The sequence below is a fragment of the Serinus canaria genome, chromosome 3 (assembly GCF_022539315.1).
Source record: "Serinus canaria isolate serCan28SL12 chromosome 3, serCan2020, whole genome shotgun sequence".
Taxonomy (NCBI): domain Eukaryota; kingdom Metazoa; phylum Chordata; class Aves; order Passeriformes; family Fringillidae; genus Serinus; species Serinus canaria.
The window spans coordinates 94,698,472-94,725,988 of record NC_066316.1 but is presented as its reverse complement, the minus strand read 5'-3'; the positions used below and the strand labels follow the sequence as shown (position 1 = coordinate 94,725,988).

The 27,517-nt window shown below is 37.1% G+C and overlaps 1 protein-coding gene across 4 annotated transcripts in view; it reads left to right on the top strand.

Annotated features, from left to right (window-relative positions):
* The window catches only part of MYT1L (myelin transcription factor 1 like), a 126,932-nt gene that overhangs the window by 69,611 nt on the left and 29,804 nt on the right, over nucleotides 1-27,517 (top strand). For all 4 annotated transcript variants that reach the window (XM_050972400.1, XM_050972399.1, XM_050972398.1 and 1 more), the window contains exons 12-15: nucleotides 274-510; nucleotides 1,936-2,057; nucleotides 2,981-3,049; nucleotides 25,726-25,788. In XM_050972400.1, the coding sequence (XP_050828357.1) occupies nucleotides 274-510; nucleotides 1,936-2,057; nucleotides 2,981-3,049; nucleotides 25,726-25,788 (491 nt within the window). The remainder of the gene's footprint in view (nucleotides 1-273; nucleotides 511-1,935; nucleotides 2,058-2,980; nucleotides 3,050-25,725; nucleotides 25,789-27,517) is intronic.

Here is a 27,517-nt window from a genome sequence, read left to right as displayed (position 1 = left end):
GATTTTGCACCAATGTGCTGTGTGGCAAGAGGGGTGCTGAAGACTCTCCCCTTTCCCCCCCAAACATCAAATTAGCCATTCAGGAAGAAATGCACTTTAACAGCATTAATGTTGTGTAACAGCATCATGCTATGTGTAGGAGGGGGCTCAATGCTTACAATCTATACAGGAATGGAAAAGCATTTTATCATTCTGCTAGGCAATCAGATTGAAGAAGAGGTAGCAGTTTGCAAGTATGAAGCTGAATTAACAATATTTTTCTTTTTTTGACAGAATCCTGATATGGAAGTCGATGAAAATGGGACGTTGGATCTGAGCATGAACAAGCAGAGGCAGCGAGATGGCTGCTGCACCATTCTGACCCCACTGGAGCCAATGTCCCCACAACGACAAGCCGTGATGAACAACCGCTGTTACCAACTGAATGAGGGTGACTGCTGGGACTTGCCAGTGGACTACACTAAAATGAAGCCAAGTAGGATAGATGAAGATGATTCCAAAGAAATTAATGTATGTCTTTTTCATCTGTATAGTTCTTGTTGCAGTCTAATTTTGGTAATTCAATAATTTTTTGGAATTTGGAGGGAAATAGGAAGCAAAATTAGTATGTGACAAAACTGGTGGTTTTCTACATAAAGGCTTTTTTGCTGGTAAATCTTTAGGACTATATCATACTGGCACACTTCTGATCTGTGACTAAGTTCCATAAGACAACATTTGAACCATGAATGTGAATCATGTTTTCTAACAGCATCTCCTTGTTAACAAATATTTTCTGCAGTAAAGATGTTTTGCTATATCCAGATTATGTTACTCTGTATAAGCAAGTTGACATAACAGTGCAATACTGGGATTATCAGCTCTGAAGACAAGATATTCTCCTGAATTTGAAAACCGTAAATGATGTGCTATTTGAAAGCATGTATTACTTAGAAATCATTTTAAACAAAGGAGCAGAGTATAATATAAGCTTTCAACTATTTCAGCTAATCTTCTAGATTACTTATACGCTCTTGATAGCTCTGTGCAAGGGCCTGCATTAATGAAATACTTTTTCTCAAAAATACAAAGAAGGGATATAGGATATCAGTGCTAATTTTCTTCTTATAATACCAAGACAGCAGCAATACCCTTTAAACAGAAGAGGCAAATGAAGAAAATATGTCAGTGAATTTTTATTGCTTTTCAAAACAGAATAGAGAGGACACTCAAGAGGTCTGCTGACAAGGTTCAGTGTTGCTGCTTTTTTCTGTCAGGTTTTAACCCTCATCCATTCTGCAGCTTAAAATCCTACACTCAATTCAATTTAGTTGTTTGAGGACTTCTAGTTTCTTTATAGCTAAAAGTTAAGCTAATCATTTGTGTTTAGCACATCTCTTGCCAATTTTAATTAAACCATAAAACAATTCTCAGTATCTTTGAAATATACAATGAAGTGGCATTTTCACTAGGTAGCCTGAATACATTCTAGCTTTGGTTGTACAGTTTTGCTATTAGTTTCACTGAAGTTGGCAGGAAATCTGTCACTATAAGGAAATGTGAGGTAAAGCAGCATGTTTTTTCAAAGAACTCCCTACTTCTGCTATGCTGTTTATAGCACCATCTGCAGGAATCACTGAATCCCTGCATTCAGCCACTGCATTCCTGAAATAGATAGGTTTGAATTTGTGAACAGCACTAAAAAACCACAGAAAAAGCCAGATTTTTTCTTTTTATTTTTCTAATTGAATAAATTATATATTTCACATATTATAAAGCCTTCATCAAAATATTACTCAAAAGATTAGTACATGAAAGAATATAAAATAATTTCATTCATTTTCTCTGTCAGAATAGGATAAGAAGGAGATACCATCTGATGACTCTGCTTTGCATTATTTTGTGTAAGTTGTGACCTTCTCTAGCTGAAATTAATATGTATATATTTGCCTGTAGCCGGAAGATTTGGATCCTTTCCAAGAGGCACTTGAAGAAAGAAGGTACCCTGGTGAAGTTACAATCCCAAGTCCTAAACCCAAATACCCTCAATGCAAAGAGAGCAAAAAGGATTTAATAACGTAAGCATAATGTGAGGTGAAATTATTTATCTCCTTTTAACTTTTTCTCTCTTTGTCTTTTTTTAAACCAACGAATACATATACGCCTTGCAGTATGAGCATGCAACATTTGCAGCATATAAATGTTTCAAACTGCCAGTTAAGTAAAGTGATAAGCTAACGTGTATTTGCTTGTTCTTAATGATGCTATATTGTATGGAGACGCCATTTTCATTTAAACCTGTTCATTTTGCAGCTTTTCGATTAGGATGCTTAAAACCCCTTGCAGTCATTGCAGCTAAACTGGAAACAATGAAACTTTTAAAAGTTTTTTTTTAAACATACTTACTATTTTGGCTGTTTTTGTTTTTGTTTGGTGGCAGATGTCCAACACCAGGGTGTGATGGGAGTGGTCATGTGACTGGTAATTACGCCTCACATAGAAGGTGTGACTTCATTTTTTTCATGGTGGATTCTGTCTTTTCAATTTATTGTTTTCAGCTTACCTCAACAATGCTGTCAAAGTAAAACGTTGAACTATGTGTTAACCCTTTGAGTAATATATGTTGATCTTAAAAGCATGCTAATTTGTGTGTTGTATAAACGTCTTTTATTTTTAAATAGATTACTAAAATTTCCAAACTATTCCTTAAGCATTTAAGTAGTTAACCCAGGAATCTCCAATATTTTTGTTATATTTTTCTAGTTCATAGAGAAACAAACAAACAAACAAGAACATTTACAGTATGTAATTTCGGAAGTAATATTGATAACTAAATATATTCAGAGGGTTAACTATATTACGGAATTCAATATTACAGCACTTGCCCCATCGCTTTTCTGCATTACAAACTTTTACTTTTTAATTTTTATGTTGTGTTTGTTTGGGAGTGTTCAGTTAATGAGAAGATTAACATACTTGTATGTCCTGCCATGTCTTACAGTTTATCTGGCTGTCCCTTGGCTGACAAAAGCATTCGGAGTATGCTGGCCACAAGCTCACAAGAACTCAAGTAAGATATAAAGAACAAATATTTTCTTTATAAATATTTATTTGACTGCAAATTGTGTAAATTTGTATCAGAAGTTAGAAATGCTGTCTGGAGAGCTGCTGCAGAAGGGGCTTATCCTGCTTGGAACTTGTATTGAAGTCTCTAGAAATTCCATACAGGGGGGCTCTGTACATAAGTCTGTTGGCCTAGTATGTCCTTTTGTGTGTCCATTAGGTGACAGGGATGGACAAAAGACAGAACTTCTGGAATTTCATCCTCATGTTTGAATTCCTTTTCAATTTTTTTCTGAACTTTGCTAGTTAGAACAGAAAATTCCCATACAATTAGACTGATGAAACACTTCTGATTATACAAGCAGTGAAGCATTGCAGTTTCTCAAACACAGTTGGAGGGAGAACAATTTGGTTTTCCCAAACGCTTGCATAATTTTCCCCAGGTTCGTATCATTCCTACCAGCCTAATGCATTTTCTTATGTGACTATGTTTTTTTAATGTTTACTTAGTTATCCCCTGCTAAAAATGGGTTCTTTACCATTCCTTTCAGTTCTTTGGAGTAACAATTTTGAACAATGAAAGTTAGAGAATCGTGAGATTTAGCTTTTCTCTGTCTTCCTGCACATATGCTCTACTGCAACTCTCTGTGTGGAAGAACTATAGCATTTATTAGTGCTATGACAGGGCGGTGCTCCTGAGCTGGTAATTTGGTTAAGATGGAAAAATTTTCACAAGAAATGAGGAAAATTCAGTAGGGAAAGTATGAATGGATACCATATGCTGCCCTACTGCTTAGCAGTATTCTGTTTTTACAATACATTTCTTGAATTCAGTACATATGCTGATTAAAAAACAACCCAAACAACTCTTGATGTAAACCGTGGGAAAAATAAGAAAGCAAGCATGAGAAAACTGCTGGAGTAAAATTGCTCTCTAGTTTTACTTAATTCAGTTGCTAGAGGTAAACAATACATGCAAAATTTACAGCTAATTTCCCACAAAGTAAAAAATAATGTTTTGAAACTATTAGTTTAGGTCATGCTGATATATGCTGCCAGAAGAATATGTGATATGCAAAAGGGGATGTAAATGAGATCAGGGAAAACATTTAAGTATAAGCAGAGAAAGACATGAGCACCTCAGAGAAACTCAGATTTGGACCTGGATTTTGGGTTGGGATGGGTCAATGGTAGAAGTTTGAGGAAAAGTGAATGCATAAGCAAAACACACTCAAGACTCTTGAGGCAGCATGAATATTTTAAGCAAATCCTTCATAAGGTTTCTACTTATCTTAGGAAGCTGTTTCTGAATTACTTCATCTCCTCTGCTTTTCTCAAACATCTGCAGTCAAGGCTGCCTGGTAAAAATCAGGAAGAAAAAAAATCCCAAAACACCTAAACTTGAGATCCCACTTCTATATCATGCCACTCTCTCTACTTATTTCAAGTTTTTCCTAAGCAAAAAGCAAGATAAGGTTAAAGTAATATTTTTAGGTGTAAAATCTATTACTTATTATTCATTAGCATAAATTATTAATTTAGCAGTTATCATTATACCAGTTGAACACATAAAACTCTGTTAAGTTTCAAAATTACAGAATTTTAAGCAGGCTTACTTAACTCAGTTCTCCTTTGTATTTGCACTATATGACAATTCCTTGTTTTCTGATCATGTATTTTTCCACAGGATAACAAAGTAAATCATTGCACAGGGCAGATAGTAATCATTGCATAAGCAACTAATTAATTTCTTCTCTTTTCCTTTATTATCCCATGTGAGGCCCTGTCTGTCATTCACTCCAGTTTTCTCAAAATGCCTTCTGAAGATATACCTATTAATTCACTCACACATTTGTCACTACCATCACATCTGAGTGTTTCTAAACAAATTTAGTTACTTAGTTATAAAAGAATTTTTTTTTCATCTGCAGTTATACTCTGAAGTAAATAGGGTTGGTATTATCCTAATTTTAAACCAGAAATTTAGGTATATCATTTTAATTGCTCACTTGGATACTTTTAGGACTCAATTTGTCAGTTCTTCACGTTGTAGAGAACTGTATATGTTCAAACCCTTGAATTTGCTTGGAGTTAAGGGAATTTAGCAGATCTGTGTAATGCAATTGACCATTTGTGAAAAGGGGTGAACTCTGCAGATGAAGCAGGAGAGTCCAGTTCCAGAGCAGCCAGACTGTCCTTTCTCCTATCCCAAAACTCTGATTACTCCCAGCTTCCACTTGGTCCATTTACTCTGTCCTGTTTTCCTTCATCATTTTTTTCTACATTTTTCTCTGTCTCAAGTTCCCTTGTCTGATCAGCCCATTTCCTGCCTTCTCCTGCCATTTATATTTTTATTGTCCTCTCTCTGCATCCTGTGAGGCTGGTACAGAGACAGAAATAAAGCATCTTAGCATTTCCCACATATATTTGAAAGCAGGGAAGTAGGAGTCCTATGGATGGCAGCATCCTTTACACAGCTCTCATTTATGCTCTTGTTCTCTGCTTAAGATGGAAGAAGATGTGATCATGTAAATGTAACGTGCATGCACAAAGCAGCTAAACCAAAGCTACATAAGAGGATTTGATTTTGAAATTTTTGCACTGTGAAGAACTTCATTTACATTGTGTGTGAGGTCTGGGAGTATAATTTCCTTGTTTCTAAAATGAGGAAGCAGAAGCTGAAAAGAAGCAGAAATTCCCTAGTGTGGGATACCACTGGCCATCTGTCAGGCCACCAGCCACCGTGGGACATTTTGGTGTCTGCTCCATTGCCTGGGCTGCTGTCTTAGCGGCAGCAGTAGAAGCTTTAGTGATCTGCATGGACTGGCACCAGGAGGAAATGGGGAGCATTGCTGGGATGTTTCACACATATTTGCTGACAGCAGAATAGTGAGAATCAGGAACCTTGGCTCCTGGCCCAGGCTGTAGAGGGAAATGTATGCACGTTTTTTACCTATTAACCAAGCTGAGATCCCTTCTGTCCTTTCCCTACCAATCTATACTGTTCTCATCTCTTCTTCATCTTTTATGCCTTGTTCAGGTTTTCAATGTAGTTTTTACCATTTTTTCCATAATATCATTTATATAATATTTACAGTCAAAATAATATAAGAATCCGACAAGGTTAGAGAAATATTTTGCTTAACAGTCATGCTTCTTGCATTGCCTTTTGGAAATTGTGGCTCCAAGATTCCATTGCTCACATTTCCTGGCTCTCAGAATAATAATGTTGCAACTTTCAATTAAATTGTTCCAGGGTCAGTCAGCATAATTATTCCTTACCACTCCTGCTCCTCATCTGTAAGGATTCTTACTCAGGTTTACCATGCAGATTGCACAATTTTTCATTTTTGCCCAAAGCTCAAATAGAAAAGTGAGAGCCTTTGTTCATAGTTTGTCAGCAGACCAAAGCAGTTACAGCCTGGTCAGTGATCTCCAAATAACAGAACAATATCTTCTGCTTTAGTTCTCAGTTACTTATGCTGGGAAGAAAAAAAAAAGAAAAAAAAAGAAAAAAAAAAAGAAAAAGGGTAGACAGCTTTAAAGCTGGAGAAATCAATATCTGGCAGGGAATCAAACTTTTCCAGTATTAAGATTTTTGTTATAGTACTTGTGAAAAGCAACTAATTTTTAAAGGACCTAGGAACACGATAATGGTGAGTAAAGTTCACTATGATGGGAAAGCAGTTAACAGCCCACACAGTGACAGCTACCAATATTAAAGTATTCATAAATTAAATTCAGTGTGATCTTACCAAGGGGCCTTTTCTTATCAGTTTTCTTTATTTATTCCTTATTATAGCAGGTTTTTCTAACAGTTACTATTACTTATAAACTGTAATACCATTGTGAAATTACAAATATTGTTAAAAAAAACATTTTGAAGCACTTTAAATCTTACTCAAAACAAGTAAAAGTAAAAAACCTAAACAGTCCAAAGCTAGAATTAATTTTTGTTTTAAAAGGACACATTTTGTTCATCAGTAAATCATTCCCAGTTAAAACACAGCTGACCAAATGTGAAAATTTCTACTCGGTGTCCTGTCAATGTGGGAACCTTAGAACCCAGGTACCAGAGACTCCCAGAAAGTGACAGCCTTATTTCTACTTAGTGCTACTTTGATGTAAAGATAATCACAGTTTTTGAAAGGTCATTGATATATACACATACACACACATATATGTATATATCCTATGTATATAGGTAACTAAGTGTTAGCTTGGTCAGCTGTGGAACTAAATATCCCATCCTCAACATCTACCCTTGTTGTCTTGGGTCAGTTTTCTGCCAGAAAATCCCATTATTGCTTATTCCAAAGAATCTGCACCTCAGAAGATTTGCAGTTCAACCAGGTGCCTTCAAGTTGGGATACTCCCTGATACTGTTGTAGTATGCCCAGTCTTTCAGTCCCAAGGCATCTGTGTGGATTTTCTTGTTTTCTGTGGGGGATGTCTTTTGTTGTTTCCTATGGAGGGAGGAAATAGGTATTTCCCATTTCCCTCACTACAGTGAAGCCTGAGAGCTTTTGTTTCCCACATCTCTTAACTCAAAGTGCTGAGCTCAGTCTATTTTTGCATGTTCTCTACCATAAAGTAAGAGCTGGAATTTCTGTTCCTCCATCTTTTTCCATGTCATTCCACTACAGTGATTCCATATTCTTGGTGATCTTCTACTCTTTCTCTTAACTTCCTTTCACTCATCTCGCTGTTCCCAGAGGTATCACCCCGGCAGTGTTCCCATAGAAAAGTGAGCTTCTCTGAAGCTCCTGAAGCTCTCCCTGTTAGCCATGATTCTTCTTGTAAAACAACTCCATGCAGTACAGTGTTTTCATGATAGACAGGATATCCTTACCTCATACTTCTAGAAAAACTCTTCTATATTAATATATTATCTACTATTTATTTCTACTGATGTGATTTTAGTGTGATTTGCTCAGCAAGAACTGAAAAAAGAGGCATCCTCCCAGAAATGGAAAAACTTCTGTTGTTTTTATTCTGATGAATTAAAAAAATAAAATATTACTGGAAAAGAGTAGTATTTTCCTCCTTGCTGTAGGCATCTGGTAAAAAATAGGCCTTTTCAAATATAAATTTAAAATGCAGAGACAAAAATTATTAGGATATATTAGTAAAACACCACAGGAACATTTCCCTCTTTGGATAGGTAACCACATTATTCTTGGACATTGACCAGTGCCTGTCAATTTTAAACCTTGATAGCTCTCCTAATATACAGTCACTGTATGTACTCAAACCAGTTATTCCTGCAGAATTCTGTTTACCTGCTGGAGTGAATTCTCCACCTACATCCTGTGTTTTCCACTTGAGGTGTTTCTGATGTTCAGTTCCTGGATGTGCATTTGTTGTTTCATCCACAAAGAAGTATTATCCCTTGCCTTGCCTTCCCTTTCCCACCTTCCTCTTCCCTCTTCCCATTGAGATTACAGCTGTCCTCCTGTAAGAATGCAGCAAGACTGAGACCTATTATATAGTTTTCACTCACTTTTATCTTAGAAAATTACTCTTTCCTGCAAGAGAAATAATCATTTCCATTCCTATTATCACCTTTTTACTCCTGTTGTTTATGTCTTTTTTTTTCTACATGGGAACTTAATAGAAGTTGTCATTACAGTTTTTCTTGAATACTAAGGTTGTTGAGCCTAGTAAGTAATCTTGTGTTAAGTTGAAATACTCCTTTGATGCTAAGTATGTATCCTTTGAATCTGCAGGCACTTTCTGATATTCCTTGATGCTTTAGCTAACTTTTGTATAGGAAATGTGATTGCAAGGACCAGATGTGATGTATTTGGAGAAATGCTAAAAAGGGCTTGAGTGAGCCATTTATAAATGATAGTGTTTTATTAATTTATCTGCAATGTTGTGGTAAGAGAAACTGAAAAAACTGTAGTTTTTTAATGTGTTCTTAAATTGCAACTTAGTGTGCTAGTCTAATTTAAATTATTAAAAACAAAACCAAGGAACATAGATCCCCAATTATTAGTTCACCTATAAGGAGTAATCTTTCCCATTTTGCTCAACAATCCTTGGGCCAAGTGAAATTAGGAATCTTATGTGGTTTCAGTGGGTTTTTTTTGCATTTTTGTTTCCTGTATTTATTGCAGATTTCCACTTGGATACCTTATCTTTGATGGCAGCATGCATGCCTGGCCAGAACAGAACACCTTGGGCTCTGTTCCTGCACTTCTCAATACTCAAATGGGCACTGTAGGTTATACCTAGCATTTCCAACCTCATGTTGTGTGGTGTTATGATAATGTCCTTTGTATAGAAACCCATCATCTGCAGCAACCTCATCTCTGTAGTTGCAATAAGTTTTACATATGGAAGTGGCTGGGCTTTTTCTCTGTTAGAATAACTCATTCAGACCCTGGTAAGGTTGAGTCATTCCATTTTTCTCACTTAAGTTTGTCAACTTTTGTCTCTGAAATGGAAAACACTTGAGTTTTGTTTGCATAAGACCCTTCATCATTGTTTTCATTGCTCAGAGGTAGTCTTAAAAGCATGTACTCTCTAAAAAGCTCCTTAAAAGCCATCTGCATTTCAGTATCTCTGATGCTGTGAAATGTTCCATGCAGGCACAAAACTGTTTGCATGAAGCACCTTGCAGAATCAGGGCCTAAGTGAGTTGTCAATACAATGAAATGCTCTAAAATGAGAGGCTTCCTTTGCATAGTGGTATCTACAACAGCCAAACAGTTCATGGCCTGTTCCTTTATGTACTTAATTATTCAAAACAAAAGATCACAGTAGCTTGTATTTTCTTACTGTTTGGATTTGAATCAGTATTTAAAACCATTTGCCACTCAGTTATTACCAAAGTAGTCTCAATTCAGATGAACAATCACTGAATTAGAGTAATTTGTTAAAAGCAACCTGTATGACTTAAAGAGTCTTTGTTTTTAGAAGGAATGTAAGTGGTGGGCATCCACATCCCTGCAACTTCTTTTCAAAGTTGCCTAACTTTGAAATTGGAATTCAGTGTCTGCAATATCAGCTCAGGCAGTTTTGAAGATACATTCCTTAGTTCCTAGCTCTTCACTAATCACCAAATATTTCAGTGTGAATGTTTGTTTGATGGTTTATTTTAATTTTTGAAACTTTTCTCTTGTCAGTCATTCTAGTGCCATACTGTGCAGTTTCTAAGCAACTATTCTGAGGAGCACTTAATTGTGATTAATTATAAATGAATTTGTTTAGCTGTGTTAATATGCCCAGTGAATCTCTAAGGCCTTCTTGTCTTGGAGTTTTTTCATTTGTACAGTTGCCTCTGTCTTCCTTGGGTTTGGTCATACTTGTTTGTCATTGAACTTGTCCTACATAATTAATCTCATTCAGCCTGGCATTTGCTTGTAATCAATTCAAGGGTCTTTTCTTGGCACAATTTGGCAATTGTGCAGACTCCCATTGTGGTGTTGATCATTTTTGCTTCAAGTCAACAGATCATAACCAATTGCTCATTCCATCCAGATCTGCAAAGATCTGCAACATGATGCTGTGGTATATCCCAAGTGCTGAGGCGATCCCCATGGGAAGTTGCATAAACTCTACAGTTGCTAAAAGGGGAGTTAAAAATGCAGTGCTTTGCACTTTCTGTGTTTGGTCAGACTTGCCAAAACCCTTTAATATATATCCCAAAATAAAAGTAATTTTGTCACTTGAAGTCCTAAACACGATTGTTCAGATCCTCAGTTGGTGTAAATTAGCATAGCTCTGCTGCCTTTGGAAGAGTTACGCTAAGATACAACGGTGATGATCTGGGCAGATGCCCTCAGCTACTCTCTTGGGTTAGCATTCATGTTTGATTGCTTTATTTAAATTTTTTGAAGTTATAGAATTCCTTGCATTATTTGGTTTCTTAAAATGGCCAGTTGCTAACTTGATTATGTGGTGTCTGTATCTGCACAGTAACATCTGATTTTGCCATGCAGTTAAATTCATCCCTTTACTTTTATCTCAGTGCTATTGGGACTTTATGTGGCACACATTTTTTGCAGCACTGTAGTATCTATATCAATGTTTTATATCTCCAAAGTATCCCATATCCCTCATAAACACCTCATCATAATCTTCTTTTACAATATTTTTGTATTCCCAGTAAGTGGAATTTACATTTCCTCATCTGCATGTAAAAACTGCTCTTCTAGCCTAACACACACAGAATTTCCACTGCTTCAAAGTCTGTTGATTTCTCTCCTTCCACAGATAACAACACTGTGCACTTTCAGCATGGCCTCAGTTGTGTGAAACAACCTTAATTTTTGAGGAGTACTTTACCACTGGCCATCATTGATTATTTTTGTATGCTTGACTGTGCTTGCACTGTACTTAGCTTCAGCACTACATGTTTTTTGTAATAAGGAGGCAGAGGACTAAAATATAAATACATTACTATCATTAGGTATTATTTTTTGGACTGTGGAAAACAAAAGGAAAAAAGACAGGTCCTTCAAAAAATGAATCTGAATAAATTATATTTGAGATTTAGATTCCAGAGTTATAAGATTGACATAGTTTCATCCAAATAATGAGCTGTAAAATAGTCAGTCAGAGTGATATTTAAACTGCCTTCTTCAGGCTTCAGAGTTAACAGTACACCGAGATGAACAGAACCTAGTTTCCAAATTTTCAGACTGCAAATTAATGGGAGTGTAATTTTGAAAGCATTTGATCAGTTAAAAGAACTATAATTTATTCAGAAGAGATTACATACCCAAGTATTTTTCTTCTATATTAAATAGGAAAATAATCAAAACATACAGATGCAGTTTATAAGAAAACCAAGTCATGGACTTTCTTTTCTTTTTTACACATAGAAAACTATTTTTTCTAGGCCAGTCTAGCACTTTTCTTTAATACATGGTGCATACCAAAAGTATTCTAAAGAAGAATTACAAAATCACAACTTATTGCTTTTACCAGTAAAACTATGAGCTTAGGTGTTTATTTGTTTCCTTGTAGAAACTGTTGATAGCTAAAAGAAATAAATTGACCCTTCTTTAAATGCAATCTATCGAATGCTGAATTCAGATTTTAATAGGTAAAAAACATTCATTTTTGAACTCTATGATTGGAATCCCTATTTCAATAATGAATCAGACATGATGTCAGACAATAAATAAAGAATAAAAAAAATCTTAATTATTTCTTAAAAGTATTTGTATTTTTGTATTTTAAATCCCAGAGTTATTCTTTAATGGGGAGTGAATTCAGTAACTGCTTGGCATTTCACAAATAAGTTTTAATTTAAAAGCTGTAAATGTTGGTTATGCTAGACACTGCAGAGATATGCTGGACACTGCAGAGAAAAATGGTTTTGTTCCCAGTGAATAAGAGTTGTAAAAAAAATTAGAGGAAAAAACTTCAGGGGAATCATAAAAATTTATATGAAAATAACTGAATAATTTTTAAAAATGATAGCTCATGGGTTTCTCCTCAAGGCTTCTCCAGGAACCATTGTAGGTGGTGGTTTGTTTTCCTCTGATGCACTAATCAAGCAACATCTGTCAGGAAAGCGTAAGTATTTTCTATAAGTGTAGGTATCGTGAAGGAGGGGCAAGGGCCTTGCTTTTGAATTACACCAATACAATTTTTGTGGCTTGAGTGTGAAGCATCTGAAAGAATAAAATTATTAAGAATTTTTTTTCTTCACTTTTTAAAATGAATTAGGGTTTATTCCTCAACATTCCCATTCACAGAAAAAGTCCTTTAGTGGTTCTAGTTTTTTACTGAGACCTAATCTGAAGTATTTTTAAGTGACAGAATCATAGAATCACAGAAAGGTTTGGGTTGGAATGGACTTTGAAAACCATCTAGTTCCAACCCCTCTGCCATGGGCAGGGTCACCTTCCACTAGACCAGGTTACTCAACACCATCCAGCCTGGCCTTAAATACCTCCAGGGATGGGGCATCCACAGCATCCCTGGGCAGCTGTGCCAATAGAACACCTCCCAGTATCTTTAGCAGGTTTCAGATCCAAGATTATGTTCTGCAACTTTAAAAAGCTTTCCCTAAGTAGCGTGGTTTTAATGGAGTGAGAACAGTATTACAAGGCCAAATTCCATGTAGAGTTTGCACTTCTTCCATTTGACAAAACTAGTTTCAGGTTGATACTGTCATAGATAGAGTCCTATCACCATTCATTTATAAAGAGTAGTTTTAAAGTTTAATTATTCAGGTATTGGTAAAGAAGTTCTTAACTTTTTTTGGATTCTGTTTCATACAATAAACCTCTGTAAATTAAAAATTGTTGATATTTTTTGAAAAATTTTCTGCAAATTTTGTATGCAAAACTATTATCCAGAATACTACGTTTAATAATAATTTAACTTATTTTAATTTCATTTTTACAAATTTTTAGTTTACTGAAGCCAGAGTAAATGCTGCTGATTCACAAATTCTAATTAGTAAATACATCAGGACCACATATCTTGAATTTTTTGCAAAATTCTTGTAAATGTTAATGTACCACAGACCAGATGTGTTCATATCTTCATATAAGGTCTTATATAATCAAGAACATTCTCAAAAATATTTTTACTCCATCTTAAAACTCAAAAGGAAGTAGGAACGTTTTAAAGGCTAAGAAAAACTTCTTTTTATCTGTTCATGTCAATGAAGATACTTCCATTCAAAGGTAAAGTAAATGAAATTAATAAGATACTTATCCAAGGGGTGATTTTTCTTACACACTTCTCTCACCATGAAAAGGGGGAATTGGCTGTTTTTAAAGACAATGCCAATGGATTACATTCTGTGCAAAAGGTACAGTTGACAACTATAAGTACTGGGAAGTGGCAATCTGTGAGAGACATTTCTGTAAGATGTAGTTTGCCAGATAACTTATTCCACAGTTTACCTTCCTGTGATCCTGTATTCATCTTGAAATTAGTGGTTTTTCTGTGTCTGAATGGGTGCTGAGTGAAATTATACCTATCTCTTACTTCATGCAAGAAGGTTAATGAAGATGTTCTTCTGTGTCATGTATAGCTGAGGATCCCAAACTTGGAACTAATCAAAACAGAGAATTTGTGTTGCAGCTAGGTTCCTGCCCCGTGTAATATTCTTCCAAGTCCTTGGCAAGGGGCTTTTATTTAGGAGGAATGGTTCCATGGATAGTGATTTCTTAAAAAATATTTTGGGAGAGTTTGGCTAGAAGACGTAAACATACATTCTGATAATTGGAAGGTATGGTTCTTCCTCACCAGCCTGGAAAAGTATTAATCAAAGTTTAGACAAGGTCTGTATCAACACTAACCAAGTCAATTAGAAATCAGAGTAAGGAGCAGTAAATACATGCTTATTTGACTATAAGCACCTAAACCAGAAAGTGGTTTTGGAAAAGTAGTTTATTGCTTTGAAAAAATCAGAGGGAAACCTTCTTGTAAAAGTCATGTAAGGCAAAGTAAGAGTCTCACTGAGAGCTGCTTTTCTACCTCTGCTAGCATGGGAGCTGGGAGCCCTGAGGTACAGCAAAGCCCTCTGTGTGCAGCCATGGGGCCATTGTCCTGCGCAGCCCTTTATCCCTGGCTGGAACCTCCAACCTCCCTGTGCTGTGCAGCTGCTTGGGAAACTACTCCTGCAGCTCTCAGACTGCAAAACTGATGCAGCTCTTTTGTGAGATGTTTACAGTATAAACCAAGCTTGCACTGCCTTGTCCTGTGGGAGTTGCAGAAGTGGGAATTGTACAGAAGCATGGACTTTCTGCCTTTGTTAACTTTGACGAGAAAGTAAGGAGGCCCAAAGTAAGAAAAGACATGAGAGCATATCCCATATCAATGAAAAGCACAATTTATTCTCAGGTGCTCTACTTAATGATACCTTGGAACATTCACATGGAACTGGAATTATTACTTAAGTGCTGTTCAACACAGTCTCAGATTCCAACAGAAAAATGAGGAGTTTAGCTTGAAACAGTTCTAACTGTCTTATCAGAGATTCTGCCCCCACTGAAGGGATTTCTCCTTTGTTCTCATAGTGTGCAAACTGCCTCATCCACTCTGACAGGTTAGGGTGAAATGTCACCAATTTCAGGTCACTGAATACTGTACTAAAAGCTCTGTTGTTTCTTTTACTGCTACCCAGACAGCTGCAGCATCCTTTCAGGGGGAACAGGAAACTCAGAAGCAGAGTCAGATGGATGCCCAGAGTAGAAGCTGAGAGCATTATCTCAAGTACACAGTCTCTCTCACTGATCAGCATATTTGTTGTGATCCACTTATCTACCTCACTGAGAATTTCTGAGCATTCATTAACTCTGCAAGCTGGACTTCAAAATCATCACTTTCAGTTGTTGAGAAGAACACATACAAATAAAAAGAAATACACAAATATTTTGAATATATAAAACTCTGATAAATTTGCTGATGGTTGAAACTTGAACTATGCAGAAGGGACTGGAATCAAGGAAAAAAGACAGTGCATGATATTTCTGGAATAGAGCCTCTAACTAGGGGCTGCATCTGAGCTGCCAATAGGAGGCCAAACAGTATTCTCTCTGATATAGCTTTTAAGATGCGTTACAGAATTATAAAATTACGTAGCCTGGGGTATCCAAATGTTAGCTAGTCTAAGCTCCTGCTTAGCTCAAGTCCAGTTGGAATAGGTTGCTCAGGACCTGGTCCAGTCAAGTTATGAGTTTTGCCAAGGTTTGAGTTCCCACAACTATTCCAGTATTTGACCAGACTGATGCTTGCTTGCTTTTTTTTTTCATTTATAATAAATTGGCTTTCCCATGCTGAATTTTATCCATTTATTGGCTGTCTTTTAGCTGTGCAGCTCTGAGAAGATGTCTGTTATGCTTTCACCACACCAACCTGTTAGGTATTCATAGACAGCAGCAAAATTCCCTTACACTTTTCATAAGAATGAGCAAGCTAACTTCCTCAGTCTTGGATATCAAGTCCTTCAGGCCCAAAACTACCTGGCAATGTCTTGTAGCAGTGCAAGCCTGCACCTTAGTGTTTGTGGTTCTGAGAGTGCTGGGAAGAAAATGGTACCTTCCTAGGTGTTAGTTCATTACATCTGGTTTGTCTACTGGTAGAGTCTAGCTTGAGGCAGTAGGATGGAATACTTGTAGGATGGAATGCTTGCAGGGATGGCATAACTGTGGTAATGCCCAACTGTTCTCCTTGCAGACAGGTTCATAACTAGACCCTCACTAGGGATTTTTCCCTTCAGTATGAATTAAATATGCTTACTGCATGTCTGAGGGAAGTTAGCACTCAGTGTGGAGCATGAGTCCTAAGTCAGCCACGTGAAAAATTAGAGCAAAAGTCCAAGAGGGTTTCAAGAGGCAGTATAAAGTCACACAGAAAATCAGTGACAAAACTGAATTTCCCTTAGCTGCACTGTTCATTAGCCTTCTTACTAGACTAGACTGTCTCTCACAGTCTGATATAATTCACACTCAGTATTTTCATAATTTTTCACTTAGGCTTCTGACAAATGTTTTTAGGCCTAGAGGGGAAAAGCTGCTTGTTTTCATGAAATGAAAACTGGAGTATTTTGCTCACTTGCTGTAGACGCTTCAGTCCAAAATAGAAAGTGGTATCTCTGCTTTATCTGTCTGGGAAAGTGAAACTCTTGAGTTTGCTCCCTTTACCAAGTGTTATCCTGTCCCTGTCACCAGATGATAGCTGTTTCCAGAGAGAAGCACAGACATGCAGAAAACATGTAAAAGTCCATCTAGTGTAAGGAACTTCATGCTACAATAGCACTTCTCAATGTTACTAATGAGCACAGAGCACTGGCTGCATGTGGAGCAAAACAACTCTCAACCTTAAGATGCAATTAGTCACCTAAACATTTTACACCAAACTGTTATTTTTACCTTACCTTTTAGAATGTGCACTGAAAATCATCTTTTTAATTGCTCTTTGGAAACAGGAGTGTAAGGAAGAAGTTGTTAGTAGTGAAGAAAATTCCAACCCATTACGTTTTTTGTCATTTGGATTATTTTAATGGGCTTGGTGGTTTTTTTGCAAACATCTTAGCCCTTGTGCTGCCCAAGATATATTTCCCAGAGAACTCACAGATGTTTACAATCCTATTGCTTTGTGGCTTTGCCATAATACTAGGCTGAGAGAACTCACATTAGAGGCAGGACTCTTGCTTCTTTCTTTATTATATAGGTCTAGAAGTATTTTGTAAGCTTGGTCTTTCATACTTATATTAGATACACCATTTTGAAGAAGGACATATAAATTGGAATTTCTCCATGCTCTTTTTCTTTCCATCCTTCCCACTCAGCCTTTTTTCCCCTCCATACATTTGATCCAGCTCTCTCCTTTCCTGTGATCTTGCAGAATCCTTCTCTTTGTTGTTGGTGCATGCACAAGTTGAACAAGAAACAGATAAATAAAATGGCTAAGGAATGGCTAATGTTGGCTTGTTCCCAATCTCCTACCAACAGCTTCAGCAGATTGTTAAAGTCACAGACCACATGAAATCTGATAATCTTTTTTTTCCTCTGCTTGTAGCAATCCTAATCTGTAACTTGTCTCAGCATCCCTTGCTGTGATGCTGACCTTTTTGAGTATTCCAGATTCATAGATTTTGAAGTCATTCCAAACCTCCAGGAAACTCACAGGAAGTGACAGCTTCAAGGTCATACTGCAGTGCCCATCAGACCCTTTGTTAATTGCTAGGACAAAAGAGCAGAGCATGGGAGAAGCAGCAGCATAGAGATGAAAATTCAAGAATTACTCTATTTATAATTTTAAGGTGTTCAAGATAACCAGCAGGTTACTGACTATAATGTATATTTCTCATCAGGCAAAAATTACCTCGTTTAAAGAGTCAATTTTCAAATTACTCAACATTCAGCCTAATTTTAATTTAATTTTGAGTTAAAACTCTGAATTTCATCATAAACAGAAAATTTAAGGCTGGCTATATGAGCTTTTGAAGACACCTTTTAAAGTGAAGAATACCAAATGTTATACCTGTGTTGCTGCCTTCAAGTGCTTCCCTTGGGCCCATTGTCACATACAGGGAGCTATAGAAATCATGTCCCTGGCTGTTCTGCAAACTTGGACCAATCCTGCTGTGCAGTGACGGAGTGGCAGATATTCTTGGAGGTTTAGTGGTTCCCATATTAATAGACCAACCAGGAATAGGATGTTGTTCTTTAAAGACAAATGTGTCCACACAAATTTACTGAAAAAAGCCCATATGGATTTTTGATTAGGGTTTTTTTTTGTGGTTTTTGTTTGGTGGTTGTTTTTTTGTTTTTGTTTTTTTTTTTTTTGAGCACAAGCTTACAGCAATGCTGTTAGGAGCCAAGAGAATCTGCATGGCTTTGTTCCTGGTTGTAGGGTATGTTCTCTTAAGGCTGTCTCCTGCATTTTTCTCTGTGCCTCCATCATTTTATGTTATTCCTTCACATACAAATGAAGCTTTTTTCCAAAGGCTGAGCTGTTTGGAAATGAACATTTGAATTTGCATATGTTGGAACTGATTCATCCCTGGTGCCAGGAAGTGCTCTCTGCTGCAGGGAGGGGATCTGCAGCTGCCCGGTGCTGCCTCCAAGGCAGGCGATGCTGGCAGGAGAGAAAGCGTGGGCAAGGTGCCCAGGGGGAGAACTGATTCACAGCTTCCCCCTGGCAGCTTCTGAGCACAGAGCACCCCCTGGGTAGTGCACAGAAGCTATTTCACATTAGGCACATACCCTGCCTTTGGCAACTGGCATGTTTAGGGGCTATGTGCTGATGCTAGATGTGAGAACAGCGGGCAGCATGTTGGGGCACTTGCTGCTGGGAAGCTGGGAAGTCCTGACTGGGAGCAAAAGAGGCAGCATGCAGAGGTGGTAATGGAAGGCAAAGGAATATTTTTTCTAAAGCAGTATCATTAATTTAAACTCATTGTCTGTATCTGTGCATTGGAGTGCACAGCAATGTTTTATGTGCCAGTGTGATGCATTTTAGGCTGCTTATAGGAAAATGGATTTCAGTGTAATTAAAAAACATATCACGTTCTTTCTCACCCTCACATAGTTCAAAAAATGCAGGACTGCAATACAGATAATAGCATCAGGTAAGGACAGAAAAAGTAGCATATGCAGAAAATCAGGGAATTAATTAAATTGTACCTGAGGAGAGGAGTATGCAGTCAGCATGCCCCAGTTCAGAACCATTCAGTTGCTGGGGATTTCTAGAGGCAAAGAGAAAGAGACAGAACAATATTTCTGCAGAGATAAAAGAGACTGAAGTTACTCCATGAAGTCTCTGAGCCAAAATTATTTTAGTCTCATGCCTGGACTAGCTCCATAGGCCTGGCATTGTTCCTTCATGGATAGAAACACTGTACAGTGAAAGTGGCAACAAGTCTTTCCATTCTGCACTTCTTTCCAATCTCCAATCTGTACTTATCCCAGTGTCTTTGAGAGGGCTCAGTAATGCCTCACCAAGAGGGATTCTTGTCTGGATCCCTCTGCTCTCCTGCCCACTCCTGCTGGAACTGGCATTGGATCCAGTGCCAAAAAAACCCTGACAAGATGAAAACAAGATTTTTATTTTTTTTTTAATTCACCCATTTGACCTTCCACACATTTTTTTGGTTTTGTTGGATCTTGTCATTTCCTGAAATCTTCTTCCTTTATCTGCTGTGAGTTTGGCATTTCAATTTCCCTGTTACCTCCAGTGAAACCAGTCATATCAGTAGCATTCTGTTAAGTGAGAAATGCTAGCAGTACTTTACATGGGGAAAAGTGATATTTAGCACTTTTTCTAAAACTAAATTTCTGTGCTTAAATACTCCCTCTAGCTAGAACAAATAGAGGGAAATAATTAACATATGAATCTAAATTTAACCCTTTTTTTAATTACAATGCATCTTTATGAAACTTTGCTATTTATAGAGGTCTGACTTTGCACAGTCATCATAGGTACATTTGTGAGGATTGGAACAAAAGTTTAGCCTTGAACATGAAACCAGAGATGTAAAAATCTCCTGAAATAGTCGCTATCTGCATGACTGTCCCATAGAGTTTATGTTGCCTCTTGAACCAATTCAAATGAGCTCAAATGAGCTCTGAATGCAATTTCCAGAAGTGCCTAGTGTTAGGCTGCTTCTGCTCCTTTTGAAGCAAGTGATAAAGCTCACAAGGACTTCAATAAAAATAAAAGAGGGCAAGATACTTAAAATGACTCATTGAGTCTTGACAGCCGATAAATTCTGTATTAAGGTTTCACACACAGCACTTTCTCCTCTGACACAAGGGTAGAGTGTGCCCAGTCATTTCAGCAATGTGAGGTGGGAAAAAAGAGCAGGAGGACAACAAGGGTGATGAAAAAAAGGATAATGGGGAAAAAACAACAAAGAGGAAGGAGAAATGAAGAAAGAAACATCAACTTCAAGGTTATTAGAGATCATAAAAGGAAGAAGGAAGAGGGAGGAACAGAGATTGAAGGCATCAGCCAAAGGGAACAGAGGAAAAAAGAAGCAAAAGGGAGAGAGAAAATGTTAAAGAGGCAAGAAGAGACAAGGAGAAAATTATTTGGAAAATTGGGGTAGAATGCAGCACAGAAGTGCTGGAGAGAAATATGGATGGAAAGCAAACTATGGAGAAAAGCAAATGGAGATTCTTGCTTCACTGCAGGGAAAGGATAGCAGATCTAAAACAGGGTGAAAGGCACCAGGAAAGAAAAGGGAAGTAGAGAAGTAGAGTGAAGAAGTATGTAGATATAAAACCTCTGTAAAGAAAATTAAGTAAAAATCAATACATTCTAACAAAACTGTTTTTCATTGAAAATTCATAGGTAGATTGTGTAGGTAGAAGATTTTGGTCTAGACATCAAAAGAAAGTATGATCACTGGAGTTCAAAACTCAAATTCTATGGTAAAAAAAAAAGAAAATAAAAGACAACCTGATTAAAATGGAAAATATCTGTGTTCCTACTGGAATTAGAACACACAGCAACTTTTCTGTGTTGTCACGAGGAAAAAAATCAGCAGCATTCCCACTTCACATACTTCATTAGAACTTGACAATCTACCAAAATACCTGGGACTGAAAATAAGATTTTTACAATTTGCATATCCAGATTGCTTTCACAGAGCTGGCTAGAACAGTAATAGCTGGAGGCATTGCTCTGACCACTCAGAAGAGTAAAGACAAAATGAGTTGCTGCTATCTGTCCAATTCTTTCTAAAGAGCTGTGTTTATAACAATAGCCACAGCATCGACTCTTACTGACACTCCTGTGACCAAAAGCCTGCACTGAGGACCACACAGCTCTTCTCATGATCTTTTCTCACCATGAAGTGCAGGTTAGTGGTGACTGGAATAGGAAGAAACTGGAGAAAAGTTTGTTCTCTCTTTTGGCTTCTTAGCTAGTTTAAAAAGAGGACTTGTTTGTCAAGAGCTGCAAACCTGTATTTTCTGACAAGCCCTCATATTCATAAAGGAACAGACACTCAATAAACCTACAATACTTCACAGAAAACACAGTTTTTAATTTGGCAGAACTTCTTTTCATCCCTTCCCTTTCTTGTCCTCTCCTTTTTTTCTCTTCTCTCATTCATGGAACTGCAAACACAACTTCTTTACAATTTTACTTTCGTAACCTTTTGTTTTGGACCTCACTAGAAAAAAAAAAAGCACCAAACCACAGTAATTTCTTAGGAATCTATATGTAATTTCAGAAGACATACAGCTTTTTAGCTGCAAACAGAGCAGTGAATAAGAATCTATACTTCTAGTATATTTTCCAGTTCTGTGTAAAGTGATTTAGACTCTTTAATGTCCAATTTTCTTCTGCCAGATTCTTCCCTTTTCCATAACACCATGGTGAGATTTTAACCAATAATGTTTTTAAAATACTCTCAGATCTTCAGGCAAAAAACAGAAATGCAAGTATTATTGTGTCTGTCTGCCAGCTTCCCAACCTATGAATTCCATTCCTGGTGATTCAGTGAAACAAAACAGAATCTCAAATAGATGAAAACCACCAGTTAATAAAAAATTCTACATTCTGTTATGAAAAAAATCCCACAGGAAACAATTATATTTTTCTAGCCTTTCTGAATCTTCAATAGAAAAATCACACTTCTACTATAGAGATTAACAGCTTGGTCAAAATAAAACTATGGGAAAGATATAATTTTCTATTAATCCCAGTTCTTTTGCAGTGTGGAACATTATGGAGGACCATTCTGAATTTTTGCAGTTTCCTGATTTATTCCCCTGTTCAATTCAATGTGATTTTTCTTTTGCTAGCTGCATCTGCTTTAATTAGTTAATAAGTGATTTCTAGGATATTCTCTCTAATAGACTGTATTATTGATACATGTGTTCACAAGGGAAGAGTGGATGTGCAACACAGCAGGCACTAAATGTTGTAAGCTAAACAGTAAAGGTGACGTCAGTCTTTGGTGCTGATCCATCAGCTTACTAATGATGGTTCATGAAAGGTATTTTGTAGGAACTCATTGCAATTGGCCATCGTGAAAGAAATGGATGCTTTAATACTTTTCCATGGGAGCTGATACCCTCAGCACAAAAATTAAAATGTTGAAGTAGTTTTTTATGTCTTTGTTTTTTCTCTGTTTTGGATCTAATTTATGTTTTAAAATAATTTGAAAAGGTCAACCAAAGTAATGCACAGTAATGAGGAGAAAACTGTTGCAGTTTTGTCTTTACACTTCGTGTAAAATCCTATTTACTGCCATGCTAGTAAAGCTGTAAATCTGTGTACACTACATGTAAGCTTATCTTGCTCCTGTAGACCAAGATAAAAGCCTACAAATATAGGTATAATTATGGCTCTTATTCGTAGTGCCCTATGTTGGTCAGAGCTAGGGCGTCTTGTGTGCTGAGTTTTCAACAAGACTTTTAACCACGGCATTTGGAAAAGCCCTCCCAGAGCTCATTTGGGCATTGCATCCATTTCCTCCCCGGTCCCAGGAACCTTCCTGAGTTCTTCAAGCTGCCAGAAGTTTGTTTTAATTGCTGCACACCTTCAGTCTTTCCACAGTGAAGAATCAGTAGCAGGGCTTAAGTGTATCCTTCTCAATTTACCTCTCACCCTTTTTTCTCCTGCTATTGAATCTAAGTCCAATACTGAATCCAGCTGCCACAGCTGTTGCTGTTCTGCTGCCTGCCCTACTTCCTGCTTCTGCTTATTTTCCCAAAAATGCTTCTATGGAATGATCTGTGAAATGAATGAGACATCAAGGCACTGCTAACTGCATTCCCCTTCCCTGACAAGCCCTTTCTTTTCCTGGATGCCCTGAAATTGTAGTCAAGTGCTAGTATTCTGTGTCCTGAACGTCACTCTTCACAGAGTCAGTTCCTTTTGTCACCTCCCTCGTTAGAGTACTGAAGTATTTCCTGTGCTACAATAAGCTATTATGTAAATTCTACAAATGAGTTTCTGATCCTGCCAAATCAGATTTGCTTTAAGTAAGCATGGAAAACTGCAGCTCTCTTTTCCACATACTCTGATAGTCATTTTCAAAGTGTTTCACATCAGCTGCCTCTTACAAGCAGTGCATACGTTTTTCTGGCATTGTTGTTTGTACATACGATTAAGTCATATATGTATAGGTAGTAAATGATAGCAAAGTAGTAAGGTGTATGCAAGTCCTACATATGCTGAGACATTTGGAAAATACAGACTCCCAATTCCAATAGCACAAGGACTTGGGGTTGTCTCCTTATCTAATCTATTTAGGATAGCAAGTAAATATTATAATAGCTTCATAGTTGTAACAGACTGCTGCATGTCTGTATCCTATGTGTCACATTGTTACGAGCATTTCCCATAGAATGGAAACAGCAGAAGTATAAATATTCCAGAGTTTTAAAGTGTTCTTACCAGCTGCACTAAACTCTCATTTCATCTGATACATGAAGGTAAATATAAACTTATGAGATTTGAAAACATATCTATATATAGAGAGAGTATTTAAATTATAAGAGTTTTCATATTAGATGCCCTGACCACTTATTTTTAAAGAAATAACCAAAGTTTATCCTAGCCATGTGCAACCACAACAATGAATAAAGGGTAAGAGCCATACAGACTGAATTATGACTTCTTTATCAAGGATTGTAGTTTTACCTAATTGGTATCAGAAGGATCTATGCAGAAATTATGGACTTTATCTTTCTATAAACAGAAAGATTGATGTGTGTTGTCAACCTGTGTGTTGGTCTTTAAGAGCCATGTTAATACACCTGTCATGTAAGACCATAGGACCATATTTGGTCCTGTACAGAGACAAAGCAAGAGAGAAGAATTGTCAGTAAGCATGTTGTTTAGATTTCTTATCCAAAGTGCACAGCCTTGGGATAGAGAAGAGAAACTTCAGTGTCATAGGGAACCCCATAAGTTTTACCAGCTCACATCTGAGAACTGCTACCATATTTTGATGCTTTCTATGGAATAACCAAACTGGTCTGGATGAAGATTGTATGGAAACCTCATTGAACACATTCTAGTTTAATTTATGTCTTTCAAGGTAGCAATAATCGTGTTTGAAGTTTGGCCCCGCTGAGCTCCTTCAGAAGTAGGTAATGCTTACTAGTTTAAAGCAGCTGAAATTCAGCTTAATGGAACATGACAACTCCACAGCACTGACCTCTGGATTGCCTAATTACTGATTTTAAAAAATGTTCAAGTGTCTGTGGAAACCTAGAGAAACAAAAGCTTACCTGTATGGACCAACTTTGAGGAAATCACATGTTAACTAAAGGGTGGAAGCCAAAGTCTGCATGAAGTCCTGATTCAAATAGTGGAAAAATTCAGTGTTATTGAAATCTGATGTTTTAGAATGCAACATCTGAATTTGTGAGCAAGCTTTTTTGAATTTGAATGCTTTCTCCAAATATAGTTTTAAATAACATGGCTAAAATTCAAAACTCAGGCTCAAGAAAAGTGACTTTTTGGAATTCATGTAGCATTTGTCTGTTCATTAAAATGCATATAAATTAATTCTTTGTCTTTTCTGTGATTTAGTATGGCAGTTCAAATACCAGATAATGATTTTACTTAGCATTATAATGTAGCTTTTTCTGTGATGATCGCAATCATCTTTGCAATGTAGAAAAATCCATCCATTTTCTTTGATGGCTCTAATGTTGTTCAACTGTTAGAAATTCCACTGAGGGCTGTACCACTTCTGTCTGGTGCTGTAGCTTGGTGTTTGGCACTGTTTGGGTGGGTTACCATCTCTGCAAGAGGCCAGCATTACTTCCCTGTCTTAGGCATTTCCTTTGCTTCATTGAGAGGTGAAGGGATCTCTTCATGGCACTGTGCAGTGGGATTAGAGCAATAGCTCCAGTGGAAAAGAAAATTACTCACAGCAATGTTAGCCACTACCTAAGCATACACCATGGGGATAGTGCATTTGCTGTCAACCCTACTCATTCCTGGTGCTGTAGGGATGTTGGATTGCTGGAAAATCTCCACTAATCTGCCAGTACTTGAGATATCCAGGAAGCACTGGAGTGGGCAACTGAGGAATAGCAAACAAAAACATGTTATGAATGAAAAACTATGTTTGTCCCTGGTGTAGAATTAAGTTCAGGTTTAGCAGTGGGTAGGGGTTCCAAAGGCTGGCACCTGAGGAAACAAGGATAAGCCAATTAATATTTTTAAATGGGCAGTTACACCTTTCCTGTCAGTAACTGCTGGGTGTCTCTTCCTTTGTTATTCTAGGTGTCCCACTCCTGGGTGTGATGGCTCTGGGCATATAACTGGAAATTATGCTTCTCATCGAAGGTATGTAAAGACAAGGTTTTGTTATTTAAATCAAATAACTGCAGGGCGAGAAGGTGCCTCAACTGACCTGACTTCACTCTCTGAATACTGAAGCAGGATTGAGTGCTGCAGAGACAAATGTTGGTCTAACTCATATTAGCCACTAACGAATAACATTTCTCAGCTTCAGGATGACTCACTACCCAAATAGGTAGGAATATTTTTGCTAATTTCTGGCAAAATCTTTATACAAAATAAATTCAGTTTCTCTGTCCTCTCTAGTAGCCTGCGGAAGTAATTCAACATTCATGTTTCTGTTGCTTTACATTCAGAACAGCTTAGCTCTTCACAGTTTGGACTGAAATCCTACTCCTGCATCTTTTTCCCAAAAGTTGTATTTCCCGAATGCTCATGTCAGTCTCTTCCAGACTCACTCTATATTCCTTGAAATGCAAAATTGGATCCTGTTCTTTACTGCCTCTCCCAGATGAAGCCTTATCAGCTTTTATCAGAGGGAAAAAGTACTTCTTTCATCTAATATGCACCAGTCTTGTTAGTACATTTCAGAAAAAAGTTTGGCTTGTTCTTAAATTGAAACACTTTGTATTACATCAAGCCAGAAGTATGGAAAAAGAAATTTATGGATGAAAGCTGCCTTAACTGTAACTTCACCAAGGGTCAAAGAATGCTTCTCATTTACTAATTAGGATATTGATCAATTACACTGTAGAGGCAATGGTGTAAATGTTGTGCAATTAGCAATTCCCCTGTGGTTAATTGAGAACTAAATCAGTAGAGGAGAGCTGTGCCATATTTTGTAAACATCTATCTACTGTTTAATCAAAGAATAATAGTGAATAGTAGTGTAGTCTACCTCTCTTGTGCTAGTAAGACTCTAAGACTCTTTACTCCCACACAGACAAGTACAGTTGAGGCTGGATATTTGCTTTCTTCACCAAGTCCCTGCAGTTTTACAATTGGCTATAGCTAGTCAATACACAAGTTCCCAGTTTAAATGTTTTCCCACCAGAAGCAGCAAAGAGTTCAAAGTCAAAACATAAATAAGAGATTGGGAGCATGCCATATTTAACGTGCTGTGAAAATGAAAGATCACAATATCAATTTCTGTAATGCAGTGTTAAACATCAAAAGTAAAAATAACATTATAAAGGAGAAGATATAAATAATTAAAAGCACTTACATGATGTAGATTTGATCTCACTTTCAGAAGAATTTAAGGTCAAATTTAGAAGTACATCTAACTGTATGTAAATTTATCAGCTACCATTCTACCAGCCTGTAATAACTCTACCCCAACTTCAGGGAAGCTATTTATGTGTTTGATCATCTGTTTAACCAGAAGCAGGTGGGAGAGTGAAGATGCAGAAGAAAAGTGTTACTAACAAGAAACCTAAAAGCTGTCAAGGTTGGTAGGGGAGAATCACTGAATGTTAATTCATTTTTTAAACCTTTTCCTTGTACGTTGTCTCCTGGCCACTAAAGGACTGGACCATGGGATGAGTGGTGTTACCTGCTTTTGTCTGGAAATTCTTACATTCTTGTATTTTTGCAGATGACTGCTGGACCAAGTTTTCATTTGATTGTGCAGCATAATCAAGTACATATAAAGATATAAAAAGTTGTTCTACAAAACAAACATGTCTGGAATTTGCTCAGTCCATTGGGATTTAACACATGCAGCCTTTTGAAATGCCACCATGTCTATATTGGCCATGTAGCTCCTTAATTT